At 35.3% G+C, this 16,047-nt stretch overlaps 1 protein-coding gene across 3 annotated transcripts in view; it reads right to left on the reverse strand.

Moving 5' to 3' along the window:
- Positions 1-16,047, reverse strand: part of LOC150108427 (uncharacterized) — a 175,637-nt gene that overhangs the window by 68,744 nt on the left and 90,846 nt on the right. For all 3 annotated transcript variants that reach the window (XM_090415837.1, XM_090415839.1, XM_090415838.1), the window contains exon 7: positions 1,304-4,432. In XM_090415837.1, the coding sequence (XP_090271963.1) occupies positions 1,304-4,432 (3,129 nt within the window). The remainder of the gene's footprint in view (positions 1-1,303; positions 4,433-16,047) is intronic.

Raw genomic sequence — 16,047 nt, forward strand, 5'->3', positions numbered from 1 at the left:
ATTTCTTCCCTTGATACCCCCCCCCTTCAACTGTGTCTACCATCAAGTTCAAATTCTTTTCTCTTTGCAGACAACTTTATCATAAACTTACCTCACTGAATTAATCAATCAATGTTCTCATTACATTTTGCTATGTAATCTTGCCAGCAAAGGTTGGTCGATTGGTAGAGCCTCTGCCACTAATGGCTCGCAAAAAAGTTAAGCAAATTTGAGCGTGGTTAGCAGTTAGAAGAGGTCAATCGTTCGATGGTGTTAGCGCCATTCTCCCTCAATGAGTCTTTGGACTCTCTGGAGGTGTCGCATAATAATAATAATCTCTAACATCCTCTTTGGCTTTCAAACTCCTCCCTACACACAAGCAATATCTGTGCAATTGGATATTTGTCGACATTTGAAGGAAAGCTGTTTGCCTTTGAGACTTTTCAAACTTCATTACCCTACTCCCTCCCAGCAGGATATTTATCTTTAATCCTAATTGACATACGGTATGGTCCTTTTCAAATTCTGCATATACTCCCCCCTCCCCATTTTTTTTTGTATGTGTTCTTATCCATGCGAATCTATGCACATTTTTATATTAAAACATGATGTTGATAATGACTAATCTATATCCTGAGCCTAAAACTAGCAGATACTTGCCATTATTATTATTAGTTTACCCTTTTCTCCAAATTTTCCCAAATACATATCTATATATCTGGGATTAATTTCCTACTCTTCTATTTCTGTGAGCAGTCTTATGACACCACAGGGGAAAATAACCTCATAATCTACTTAAAATTGCCTCCCATTCAAGAAATTTTTTATGTTTAGTACTGAATATCTGTGATTTCTAGTGTCTAAATAAATCATCTCGTACTTAATATTTAGAAGGACCACACTTGTTTTGATCTTCTCAGCCTCAGTAATCAGTTATTTTGGCAAAGTATTTTTAAAATTCCTCAGCTAGCTTCACATTTCCACTGATACACTGATGGCGTCTAGCTTTGATTCTGCTGAGGATGTCCCAGTAGTAGCTGACTTTTCAATATTTTCTATAGTTCTTCCACCACCAAGAATGATATCTGATTATGTTAAACTATTGATCAAAAAGAAATTACTGGCATACATCTGATATGCATATGAAAACTGATTATAATAGTGTTTTTCATTAAATGTTCATCTTACCATATTTGCATATATTGCTTATATTTGCAATCAATTTGGTGTATAAAGACAGCGACAAACTAAAAGCATTTCCTCCAGTTCTCAAAATCAAACATATTTCAAAGCATTTCTAATTAAAAAAAAAAAAAGTACTCACCTGTAATTGTGATGTGGGTATTGTGGTGTGAAGATTTGTCTGATCATCTGTTGCCTTAATTTTACAGTCTGTTAATTTTGCTGAAACAGTATTCACAGAGTGGCAAGGTAAAGTACATAAAGGCAGTGAAGACTGGGGTGATATATCTTTAACAGAATCAGAGGTATGATGAAGGCAAACAGATGGAGAGTGAATGTTTTTATGAACTATTTCCCTTTGGCATTTGCAATCACTCATGGGATGAGCAGCTGATGTTGACGTTGCTTCTTTATTAAGGTGAAATTTGTCATCCAATTGGATCTTGTTACAACACAGTTCCCTCCCACTTTTCGCTGTATCCATGATATGTTCTTTTCTGTTTTGAAATAATGATCTACAGTTATTACAAAAATCATTTGCTTCATTAGTTCTTTTGATATTTGCAGAATGATATTCTTCAACACCTTCAGTCACGTAAGATGTAAAAGGAATGAAGCCACCAGAAACACGATCTTTTGGAACTGATGGAATATTTTTCTTACTATCAGAAGGAAATCCTGATTGAGGGGTACTAGATGAGGTATGGCACAAATCTGATTTCTCATCAGACACATTATCTCCTGTACTGGAACATGTAAGTGCCGAAAGTGAGGTATGCTCATATTTGAAATACACATCCCAAGATGGTGATGATTGCTTATCCAAGTCAACAGAATCACTTACTTTTGTATTATTCACTGTATTATTTTTATCACAAATAGGTGAATTTGAAGACAACAAAGAATCACGTTGACAAGCAAGAGGAAGTGTTACTTTGATAGGTCTTTGTTTAAACTGCATCTTTTGTTGTGCCAATGCCATATTACAACTTCGTTTCCCTATTTTGCGCCATTCTAGAGAGCCATGAATATTTCTAACTGATGTCCAAATACGCTTTTGGTTCTTATCCTGCTGCATAGTAGTTTGTCCTGAATCTGCTTGTGGTGGTGTTGGTGGTGACTGAGGTACTGGTGATGAACCATGCTTACTGTTAAGAGGTCCCTTGAAAATTACCATACCAGGAATCGTTACAGTCTTTCGAACATTTGCATCTTCCTCCCCTGTGGCTACTGATTGCTTATTTAATTCACTTCGTGGAATAAGTGATTTCAGGCTGCTAGCACTAAAGTTATTAACTGGAATAACAAGTTTTGCAGTCATCACTCCACTATTTTGTAACTGTGTTGGTAAAGTCAGCTTAAAGACTGAAGTCTTATTCTGAAGTGCCGGATTAATCAATTGCTGAACATTCACTATGTCAACTTTTTCAATTGTGTTTACAGAAATAGGAATGACAGTCTTTCCTTCAGACAATGATAATGCAAACTGTCGTGCTTTTTGAGGACTATCTGTGTTGGATGTTGCAGAATTCACAGGACCATTTATTGTAGGATCATCAGAGGAAACTGATGCAGGAATTGGTAAAGATTTAATAGCACTATTAGACACTAAATTACCAGAATCAGCAGAATTTGAATCACTGTTATCTATATTGGTAGATGAATCAAAATCTTCATGTGTATCCATTGCAAATTCAGACTGAACATTAGGAGATGAGCGAAGTCTATAAGAGCTAAACACCTGATTAGCTTCATCTGACTTTTTACCTTTTGACTCAGATGTGTTATTAAATATTTCATCCATATGGGCTACTGCTTCTTTTTTATTTCCCCCTAATTTACTAAGCTGCATTCTGCATAAATTCAAATGCTTTTGATTCTCAATATTCTTTTCATTCATTATATCTGATAATACAACAACAGGGTTAGGTGTTACTGTCGAAGACCTCAAAGAAAATGTAGTGGAAGTCAGGTCATTTCTTTTTGCAGATTCTAGAGGAGGTGGACTGGGAACAGTAGCAGAACTGGATGGAGAATTATTCAATTCCAGTTCAGCAACATTAATTCTTGATAACAATACTCTTGCATCAGTGTTTAGCACAGATGCATGTTCAACAGATGAAGCTTTGTGTTTATTAGTTTCTCCCTTTATATTTTCACTTCCTGAAGAAATATTAATTTCTGAACCTCCTTTGATAACTTTATGTTTTTCAGTTATTAATCTGGCATGCATGTCAAATGACGTTATATCCCGATCCTTTTCTCGTTTTGTTTTTCTTTTCTTTTTTCTCCTTCGTATTTCAACATCAATTTTGGTAGTATCAGTACTTTCGTCCTCAAGCCTAATATACTTAAACTCGTGCTTCTCATCTTTATCTTTTTGAGTATGTCGTTTCCGTAAAAATCTAAGTTTCTGGTTTGTTGTTAGTGATGATACAGGTTCTTCTGTAAATAGATTTGGTTCCCTATTAGAAGGCAGAGAATGTTTAGATAAATCCATTTTTTGTGTGGTGTCAGCTTCTCTTCTACTAGATATTCCTGTAAATGAATTTTGAACAGATTTAACACTATACAACTGATTAGAAACATCATCCTCATCATCTGAAGGAGAATCTGCTTCACTGTCTGTACTTTCACAGTAAGTTGGCCTAGATAAAGCCTTAGAAGTGGCTTCTTTGAGCAAATATTCTTCAAAGATATGTCTCATATCTTGCCAGCTGTCAGTACACTTTAGCACACACGATCTCATACACTCCAACACAATAATCAAATCTTTTCTAAGTTCACCATTAATACCCTCAATCTCTGCATCAAGTATAGGATGCTTAGACAGTGAATTATGAAGTATACTTCTTTTGTGCTGATTTGAGCATTTGTCATAATAACTATACTTACAACCCCTAGCCAATTCAATGTTTAAATTATTTTCACCATTAATGTTCTCATGAAATTTAAAACCCCCTTCCTCCTGTTGATTTAGAACAGCACTCTGGTTTTTCAATGAGAGCTGTTCAACTGTTTTTTGCAACAATGCAAGTCTTTCCCATGTGGGATCTAGTGAAAAGGCACTGACCAAACACTCCCGAGCCACATTATCATACCTCCCTTCAAATAAAGATGACAATTTAGTAAATATACTAGCTATGTGTGATTCTAATTCCAGGACTGAATTATAGGTTCCTGATTGCCGTGCTGCTTCCAAATGACTCAAGTCTGCAGTTAATCCTCTAATATACATTTCCACATAAAATGATGACAGAACCAGACCATACTGTAAAAGAGAGAAGAAAAGCAAAAAAATATATTAAAATGAGGAAAAAAACCATCTAAAACTTATCAAAGAAATTAAAAAAAAAAGTTATAGAAAAATAGAAAGCATGTATAACAGGATATTTGTGTGTTTAGTTTTTTGTGACACATCAGCATCTATGGCTATAACATACCAGGCTATGGGTAAAAATATAAATATATATTGTAAAATAAAAAACTTGCATATATATAAAAATTTCTGAAGTGTATACAGTATAACAATAGTATAATAGTTTAAAATATTTCTATGTATGATTACATATATATATTTGAATAAGACTTTAAAAACACAACGTGTTTGATAATTCAGATGAAATGTACCTGAATGCATAAGGCTTGGGTAAATTGGTTAAAGTAATAATCACTATACTCATTCAAATAACCAACACAATTTATAATCAGTCTTAAAGGAACATTTTCTATCAATCTTAGGACAATCTCTTCAACAGAACTCAACTATCTTCATCATGCTTCCTACAAAATAGATAAAATGCAGTATATGGACCTCCTACCCCCACCCCAACACAAAAGAACAAAACACCAAACTATTCCTATTCTATATATCTGAAAAGACAGCCAAAGATATATAGAATTCCTATTCTATATATCTGAAAAGACAGCTAATAAAATACAGTATAACGTCCACACCACATCATATTAGAAATCTTGATCTCCTCTACTAACGACAAACTCCATCCTCAAGCATATCCTGGAGTGTATGAAGTTCCCTGTAATTGTAACCTAGCCTACTATGGACATTATTTATTTTTATATAGTGAAAGCTATAGGATATCCATAACTACAGATTAACACATATGCCACAGAAAATAACTTTTATTATGTAAATATTTTGTCTTAGGTATCATAGGACATCATCAGTACAACTATCGAACAACAATAGGAACCGAATTCAAAAAACAGTAGTGTGCATGCTTAAATGGAATCCTTTTACATATACAATCATTTCGATGTAAGGCTTCAGCACTTTCTTTATATAAACATTCATGTTTATATGTGGATCTATGTAGTAACTTGGCATTTTTCCACTGGATCCTTTGTTAGCATTTTCGATTCCATGTTGTACAAGGCCAGATTTGTGAAGTTTGATGAGGCAGATCCAGCCTCGATGTTCAGAGATACATTTATTTAGAGATCTTCCTGTCTGTTCAAAGTAAGATTACATGAACATGGTACTTCGTATATGCCAAGTAATTGGTGAGAGTTTGTCTTTTGGAGAAGTAGCAAGTTGTGAATTTGGTTGATGGGTTTGTAAGTAGCAATGAGTTGATATTTTTTCATAATTTTTACCAAATGTTCAGAGATGCCTTTAATATAGGAGTCCTGTGGGCTTCTTATCTGGGTGTTGATTTGTAGGAGAGTGGTTAATTATTTTTTGGGTTGTTAGTGGATTATATCCATTTAGTAAGGCTGTTTCTTTGATAATTTTCAATTCTTGTTTTAGATTCTTCAGAAGAACAAATCTTATGTGCTCTGGATACTAAAGATTTTATGATGCCATATTTTTGAAATGGATGGTGAGCTGATGTATTATGGATATAACAACCCATAGCTGCTATGGACAGACAGGAAGATCTCTTAACATCCACCATAGAGAATACAAGAAATACATTCGCTACCATTATTATGGCGAGTTTGGACTAGCAGACCATGCTTTGTACATCCCTTCACACAGGATTAGATGAAAGAAAACCATTGTTATATAGAAGTCGTTAAATGTCAGAGAGATTATTTTTAGTCAGCAATGGCTATTAAACATTTCGCTAACCTTATGGTTGCATGAATTTGCCAAACATTTAGGAGACTTATCCTACGATCAACTCCTACATAACTGTAATACTTATTTTTTACAACATTAGAGGATGCCAAATTAGGACTTTAATATTTTGTCCATTACAATTTGAATTGTCTCACTAACTCATTATCAAATGTAAACTGTAACATGGTGTTTGTCCTGCAGATGCTAGAAATTTATCGTTAAAATAAGTTATGAATAATGCCCAACACCTAAGCTTGTCATTTAGATCAATTGGATGATTCTGTTTGTTGCTTTGCAATTGAGTTTTATTTCACTTATAAATGATCTCTGGAGATGCATTTATAAGTGGAATGATTCCAAAGTAAAAGATTAAGTTTTATAAAATAGTTATTTTTGTTGTGAACTATGACTGTATGTCATTTTTCAGCTTTGGTTATAAATATCATTTTATTGCACTTTAGTGATGATTTAACTAAAACTTCATTTTTAAATAGAATACTATGAGAAAGTAGATTTAAACAGGATGCTGCTTGAAAACGAATTTTTCTAGCAACAGAATAACAGATGTTATGAAGACCATTATAGAAAACACAAGTCCATGATGGGAATGGATGATTTAAGAGCTACAACATAATTAACTCTTATGACAAAACAGATTTCATCATAAGAAATTTTTTATGATGTTTTTATCATAAGAAATATTTTAAGCCATTCTCTAGAAAGAGAATGGCTTAAAATATTTAAAACTGTTCTCGCAGTGTCAATATGGGCTCTAAGGGAGAGATGATCCTTCTTGCTTAAAAGAGTTTGAAATGTCTGAATATAATGCTGTGTTGTCATAAAAACTCTTTGTACTAAGTCTAAAGAAATTTTGAAGATAACATATTCTTCAGTTGATAAAACATTAGACAATTAAACTGCAATAGAAGTAATGTGACAATTAATGAAAAATAGTTGTTTTTCAGCTTCATGGATCTGACTGATTAACAGAGCATGACCTGCATGTCAGTATATAAAACATGCTTGAGAAGAATGAAAAACTTGTTTAATTTTAAAGAAAGTTATTCTATTTGTACATTTAACTCTGTTCACCAATTATTTTCCTAAAATAGGTGTTTTTCTATAAATATTCTCTCCATGAAGGATATAAGTAGTGCAAAAAAACGGAGACACAAATGGAAGGCATGTCTCTTATCTTACAGTTGGCAATATACTTGGGGTAGAAAAGAACTGTTTACTGAAAATTAATCTGAAGAACTTTGCTCTCCACATGGATGAACAGTCATTCATGTAGAGGGCACTGCTTACAGCAGAAGGAGGAAAACTGGTCACTTACTGAGTTAATTCTGAGAGGAAATAGTCCCTCCTCCTCTCATAGACAAAAGGTTGGAGAGAGTAGATTTCATTTAGACTGAAGTTGATAAGATAAAAAAGTTCTTAAAATAAAGATGGAAGTTCCCTCTGAGACCAAAGATGTAGAAGTCTTAAGATGTACTGACTTTCCAAGCTGTGTTGTGTGCTTTTTCCTTGTTTGGAAAAACACCTTAAATGTTCATGTATTAAAGTAAGCATTTCTAATGAATGTTTCTTAAATTATCTAATGTCAAATTATTTTTATGACAGCCAGATAATCTCTTGGAAAGAAGGTTGCTTCTCTGAAACCATAAAAGATGTAAGCTAACGGTTTCCCCCCCCCCCCTCCAAGTTCTTACACAAACAGCTGGTCAGAGCTACTGGAAAATAACCTGTTGGAAATTTTGGAAAAGCAATAACATTTTTCCTTTGCCAGAATCTAGAAATTTAATCGCCAGAGAAGATTCTGAAGTAGAAGCAGAGGTGATCCAAGCAAGAAGGGAACAGGTGTCTAACATTTTATAATGGTTGTCATATGGTCCAGCAGCACTTGCTTGACATTGGATCAAAGCACTTTTCAGTTTTTTCCTGACAGACCTGTTCTGCTATACTTCAATGTTGAGCATGTAGTGCAGGACCAGATGACATCTGCCACTATCTTGCATGAATCATCTGCTTTGACTCTACAACAGAATCTACTCTGGATATGAATTTCTAGATTTTGGAAAAGAACAATTGTTATCACCTTTCCAATACTAGCCAAGAATCCAAAAATTCCTACAAATTATTATCCAGTAACTTTAACCACATCAGTGACGTGAGCAACCTTTATCTGGTCTCTTAAAAAAGACCAGATAAAAGTGAATTAGCTGGTCTCATACAGCGGTAGGGGGATTTTTCACCTGAAAACTTGGGTTTTTAGTCTCATAGAACAGGCAAACTGGCCCTATGAACACACGTGGATTACAGTCACGAATACGTCCCAGCCACATGCCGGTCCTGAGTCCAGATAAAATTGGGGGCTGGGGAAAGCAATTTCAAACTACCCTGTAAAAATCTCACTAGGAATACTTTGTGGACAATGCCTACAAAGTCACCTACAGTCAGAAACGATTGAAAGGGAAAATCAGATCAGATCAACTTTAAAGAGTTCAAAGAGAACAGACTTGAATGTTTTTCTGTTTTACCTTTTTAGAGAAAGGAACACGGCAATTAAGAAGACATTGCTCTCCCTAAGAGCATATGAAATTGGTTTTGAGTTTAGTAACTATGCACCTGTTATGTTCCAGGATTGAAAGGGAAAGGGGTTGTATATTTCTCCTCCATTTTCTGATTTTTGTCTCAGACCATTCTGATGTTTGTTGATCTAGTTATAGATGTATAGTGAATCCATGAGTCTGGTTCTCATGGGTTTATATTGTGTTCAGGCACCCAAAACAAGTCTAAAAGCAATTAAGTTCCTTGTGATATCTGCAGAAGATGCCCAAGCATTGTTCTGGCTTTCTTGGCTGCTACTACTGCATGTTCTGCATTCCACTATGAACTATAAAAGGTGGAAACTAATATCTTTCAGGTAATGCAATTGTGGTAGCATTTATTATGTTCTGTAAAATAATTCGATGTTTCACTGATAGGAAAGGAGACAACTGCTGAGGTATCAAATTCCACTAAGGAAGAGAAATCCAATAGTTTGGTATATTTTCAACTGTGATATCCATGATGGACCATGTAGTTCCCCAGGTATAATAGAATACCAGAGGAAAATGCTCACTCCCACATATATTATTCTCAAGTTACCACTTACGAGTAGTAAGTAGAAAATTTGTCTCTTACTTCCGTGACAGTAAATATTTAGGTAAGCATGTGGAGGAAGCTTTACTTCCTGTGTTCAAATTATTGTTATGTGGATGTGCTCATAACCCTCCCCTAACATTAGTGTTTGATCTTATCCAGAGTGGTGTGACCATTTAAATCCCCCATAACAAGAATGAGGGAATAGTAACTGCAAAATAAGCCCATCAGCATTGTTCTGAGATATATCTAATGGTGAATAGATGCAGCATACTGTAATAAGATGACCTATTGAGTGGCAGATGGCAACTTCTCCATGGGCAGGTCTAACCTCTATCATATCCTTACGGATGATAATGCTAGTTTGTAATGTAGGATTTTTGCCTGTATTGATTTTATCAATGTTTTGACAGATCTATAACAATTCAACCACATTAATTATTTATGCACATGCAGGTTTTTAGTCCTTTTTGGGGGGAGGGGGGGGGAGGAGATGAACTGCAGATAGCCAGTGCGTCCATGTCTTCCTCCTCAGGAAAAACATACACCAGCAAACTGAACTCCTTTCCAGAATACTACTAGATATATTTTAAATATTGAGTTTCTCCGTGGAGACAGGTATCCATTTTTTTTGCTAAATACCTGAAGGTTTTCCCTTAAGTATTGGTGCTCATAACTCTTTAAAGAATTCTCATGTAGCACATATTATTATTATTTTTTTAAATTTTCAGGAATGAGGCCAAATTCAGATTCCTTGATCCATTCTAATGAAAAGAATCATAGCATTCAGAAGTAATTTAATTTTGAGGAGATAGAACAGATAGGCATATTAGTGCTTCCTTAGATGTTTTTTTTTAAAACTGTTACTCAGGATTAAAGGATTTTTCCACTAAACGACATGGTAAACTTTCCTTCACTTCCTGATACAGAATGTTCTAATCTGTCTTGATCTTTTCACTCTCTTTCTCATTTCCATCTTTTAAATGCTTAGTAAACCAGATGTTTCTTCTCACATCCTTGTTTCATGCTCTTTTCTGTCACACTGAACACAAATAGCAAAGTCAGGATAGGCAGCCCAAGCAAAGCATCTAAGAGGATTCATGAAATAGGGCCTGAAAGGGAAATTGAGAGAGCCTTCACTGATGTTGGATATTTAGAGTAAGAATGATATTTCTAATTAGTGCAAAATTGCTATACATACACATCAGGATTCATCTTGTAAATTCATATCATTTTTAGTAGTTGTGGTTGACATACCTCGATCTTTCAATTCAGAGTAAATATCCTCACCTGGAACATTAAATGTCTCACTCTGGAAAAATGTAAGGCTTTATGGGGAGGTAGTGCATTTGGTGTTCCCCTGACTATATAGTGTGAATGATTTGTTATGAATGTTTTTAATATGTTGTTTCTTTCTATGACTCTTCATTGGAAAATTGGATGCCGTTGCCACGTTAGTCACCTTGAAATCGGACCTTAAGAAATTTGGTTAAAAGTTAAATATACTGAAAAGGCTTTGTGGAACAAATTGGGGCGCAAAGCCAAAAATCCTCAAAACTACTTACACTACACTAATAAGCCCAATAATAGAATATGCAGCACCTATCTGGTCACCTTCGGCTTCATCAGTAAAGGAAAAATTAGACAAAATACAAGCAAAAGTATCCAAAATTATCATTGGTGCAGTCTCATCCACTAACAACATCAGAGCCCAACAAGAATGTGGGCTCAACCTGCTGGAGGACGGACGAAAATTTGCCACTATAAAATTCATAAATAATATCAGAAGCTACCAAAGCAATCATATCTCCCTAAAAACTTATGAACATTGGAATTAAAAATGCAGACTTCAAAGATCATCAAATTAACAATATGATGACACTATCAGGAAGGAAATAGGTCTTGATCAGCTAAATGTCCACATAAACAAAGAACCTCTATTTTCCAGTCCTTTATCTCCAAATACCTTCATAAATCTAAACCTTACTAAAACTCAAAAAAAAAAAAAGCTCCAAGAAAAAGGCCTAAATACTATACTATCAACCTTCTTTCATCCTCCAAACAGGTTATTTGTTATACCAATGGATCTTCAGACACCAATATGATTAATGGAGACGCTGGTGTTCTCCTTCTACTCCCGAAAGGTGAAAAACTTGCAATAAAAGTTGGATCTGGGAGAATTGCTTCCAATTTTACCAGCAAACTTTACGCAATAAATAAAGCACTCGAAGCCTACTTAAAATTATCATCATCTCAATGATCTGAGGGAATTATAATTTATAGTGATTCAAGATCAGCTATGGAGGCAATCAAAAACGGCAATACCAAGCTCACACAAGACATTCTTAAATAAACTCTTAAATCAACTAAAGTGTTTAGGAAAAAGGTGCATTTTACAATGGATTCCTGCTCATGTAGGCATTGATTACAATAAAGCAGCTGATAAATTAGCAAAAGACGCCAGAGAACTCAACCAAGAAACTCGCATGATAACCTCTGCTGATGCTAACGCACTAGCAAAAGTTAAAATAATTCCACTGAAATCAGTGATACAACATCAAATTCCCGAAATCAATGCTCAAAGAAAGAACTCCACCATGATAGCAAGACTACGAACAGGACATTATAGAGGAATGAAGATCAATACAGATCATACGAGAACATATAGAAACTGCAACAACTGCCCCAATACTAAACTCTCGCATCTTTACCTGTCCAGCAATTACAGCAGCCTTGCAAGAAATAGATCCTAATCCTGAACAACAGCTCTATACAACCAAAATCATCGACATAGCAAAGCAGTTCAAGGAGCACATGGAAACATCTAAGACTCTTCAAAGGACAAAACAACAACAACATAGTTTCTATCAAGGCATCTTTTGCACTAATTTTGGGGAACCTGTCAGCTGCTCCAAACCCTTCTGGATAAAGAAGGTGGCAATTTCCCAAATGGATAATCACTAATGAATGTATTATTAGAAAAGTTGAAATGTTTACATGCCTGGTTTTTTTTTTTTTTTTAAATATATATCAACTGATATGTGAATAGTTTCCGAACACTTCAGACCTGGTGAGAGACCAATGATAAATATGAAGATGAAAGATTCACTCATGAGAGGGAGAATCCAGCACCAGAGCTCTTCACCCACCATGGTGCCACACACGGACACCTACAATCTGACAAACAATAGCTGCACTCATAAGCAGAATGTCAAGGGGAATACTTGGGACATGATAATGGTACCACAGCAAGCATTGTGACTGAACATGAACCTGCCAAAGGAGATTTATTGCAACACCACCACTGACCCTTGCACATCTTATTAACTATTATAATAACGGAATTAACTCACATCAATTATTCTTTATTCGTAGAATTTTCACCTGAGTATCACAGGCATCATCAGTATAAGTACAAGGCTAATTAAACAATAACTGTTATATTCACAAAGCGCCACCTAAGTAGCTAAGGTTAAATTTCCTAAATTTATTTAATTATTTCAATTATTTAAATTTAATTATTCAATTATAATAATTTATTTATTTATTTTTAAATTAAATATATATAAGTATATACAATTATATGTTAGGAAAGATTTGCTGCTTTATAAAGTACTATCTCCCACAAGGGGGAAAGACGTAGACCATCGGATCTGTTTAGGTTAGGGGAGTGAAGTAATGTTTTGCATGTTTCTTTGTATAGTCGTTCCATTGGGAACCGACTTTTGTCTTGTTCCACTTAACTCTGTCTGGTGTTGATGGCATGTTCTGCAATTTCAGACTGGTGTTCTTCTAACCGGACCTGAGCAGATCTTCCTGTTTGTCCAAAATATGATAACCCACACGAACAGGGAATCTGGTAGACACCTGGATAGCTGAGATGTGGGAGCTTGTCCTTTGGAGAAATCAGGAATGTGGAAATTTTTCTGACGGGGTCGAAAAGCCACACAGATATTTAGTGGTTTTAGCAGCTTAGCTATGCATTCACTAACCCCTTGTACATAGGGGATAGGTATACGTGTAGGTTCTTCTGTACTTGAAGAGGATGCTGGAGCACAACTACTTAACGCTCTTTTTATGAAGGACTTCTTATAGCCATTGGATATGAAGGAGGAATTAATATACTGTAATTCTTTTTGTAAAAGTTCTTCTGAAGAACAAAAGGAGTGGACTCTATGAACTAGTGTTTTTATAGTACCTGCCTTTTGATTGGGATGGTAATGTGATTCAGCATGGATGTACTGGCCTGTATGAGTCTCTTTCCTATAGATTGTGAATTGTAGATAACCATCTGGTTGGCAAAGAATCAAGAGGTCTAGAAAGGTTAACTGCTTATTTACTTCTGCTTCTAGGGTGAACTGGATCCTTGGATGAAGTACATTAATTTTTGAGAGAAACTGTTGTAGTTCTTCTGAGGTGGCCTTCCATATGGCAAAAATGTCGTCCACATATCTGAACCAAATGTTAGGTCTGGGTGTAATGTTGTCAAAGATGCGCTGTTTGAAATGCTCCATGAAGTAGTTGGCAATAGCAGGAGATATTGGATTACCCATTGCTGTCCCTTCAATTTGTTGGTATAACTGGTTTTTGAAGTTAAATAACCAGACTTTATTACAAATTCAAATAATTTGACAAAGAATTACAGTATATTAATTCCTCCTTCATATCGAATGGCTATAAGAAGTCCTTCATAAAAAGAGCTTTAAGTAGTCATGCTCCAGCATCCTCTTCAAGTACAGAAGAACCTATATGTATACCTATTCCCTATGTATAAGGGGTTAATGAATGCATAGCTAAGGTGCTAAAACCACTAAATATCTGTGTGGCTTTTCGACCCATCAGAAAAATCTCCACATCCCTAATGTCTCCAAAGGACAAGCTCCCACATCTCAGCTATCCAGGTGTCTACCAGATTCCCTGATCATGTGGGTTATTATATTTCGGACAAACAGGAAGATCTGCTCGGTTCTGGTTAGAAGAACACCAGTCGTATATATCCAGTACCTTGAACCCGAACAGTCTGGAATTGCAGAATATGCCATCAACACCAGACATAGAGTTAAGTGGAACACGACAAGTCGGTTCCTAATGGAACAGCTATACAAAGAAACATGTGAAACATTACTTCACTCCCCTAACCTAAACAGATCTGATGGTCTAAGTCATTCCCCCTTGTGGGAGATAGTACTTTATAAAGCAGCAAGTCTTTCCTAACATATAATTGTATACACATATATATATATTTAATTATTAAAAAAATAAAATAAATTACTATAATTGAATAATTAAATTTAAATAATTGAAATAATTTAAAAAAAATTAAATAAATTTAGGAAATTTAACCTTAGCTACTTAGGTGGCGCTCTGTGAATATAACAGTTATTGTTTAATTAACCTTGTACCTGTACTGATGATGCCTGTGATACTCAGGTGAAAATTCTACGAATAAAGAATAATTGACGTGAGTTAATTCTGTTATTATAATATTTAGTAATATGTTTACTCATGGTATTTCCTTACTGAATCAGAACTTCTTGTCTTGCTAAAGCAGAGACCAAAAGTGGTGCAATCGTGCCACCAAGATCCCCCTTTTTTTGGATGTCCATGAGATTGCACTGCACAGTAAAAAGAGAAATAGAGAACTGGATCCTAGTGACAATGGTAATGTGGAGGACAAGAAAGTAAAAAAGGACTTAGGAGATATAGAGCAAAGAATATAAAAATGTACAAAAATAGAGGAAGAATGAAAATGGCCAGCATCATCATCAGTGGAACTCACCTTCCTTGCAAATAGGTGCCCCACAGAGAGAGGTTTCAGAGGATGTATGTATTTACCTTTTCCAATTATAGTACTGTAATTTCAGGAGAGTGTCATTGCAGGGGCATTTCTAGAGATAAAATGCACAATACTACATTTAAAAAAAAAAAAAAAGTGTTAGATGGCATGTTTTGAGTTCTCACTTCAATCACATAGATTGATGTTAATGTCAACAGGCAGTAAATGATGTCCTTTTAAATTTTTCTTCAGCCTGAAAAAGAGATCAAAATCTCTAGTTCTAAAGAATACCAAAGATATCAGAAAACTGAAAATTTAACTATTCCACGTGGCTGTTCAGAAGATGTCAGAAAAAGGTTAGGAATGGCTAAAACAACAGTCAGAGACCTGTCTGAAATCTGGAAGGATGGCTCTATCTCCATGGGAACAAAGTTGAGGATTTTGGATGCAGTTGTTTTTCCAACAGCAACTTATGGATGCAAGACTTGGAACCTAAAGAAGTCAGATAAGAAACGGATATCTGCTTTTGAGATGTGGTGTTACAGAAGGCTGTTGAGGATATCATACACTGAAAGGCGTACAAATGAATGGGTGTTAGAAAAGATTAGCAGAACTTTAAGGCTCTTTAAGGATATTGACAGAAGAAAATTAAAATATTTTGGACACATAGAAAGGATGGAAGGAGGACTTCTCAGAACAGTAATAGAAGGTAAAGTTCCTGGAAAAAGAGGCAGGGGTAGACCATCAATGAGATGGATGGATGGCATGTGTGGAGTGACTGATCTTCAGAGAGTTGAGGCTGCCAGAAGGGCAAACAACAAGACTACATGGCGAGGCCTAGTGTGGAACATCATCGAGCATCGGAGTGACCATACGGCAT

This window comes from Typopeltis vanoorti, chromosome 3 (genome assembly GCF_054136105.1).
Source record: "Typopeltis vanoorti isolate ZY-2024b chromosome 3, IOZ_Tvanoo_1.0, whole genome shotgun sequence".
Classification (NCBI taxonomy): Eukaryota; Metazoa; Arthropoda; class Arachnida; order Uropygi; family Thelyphonidae; genus Typopeltis; species Typopeltis vanoorti.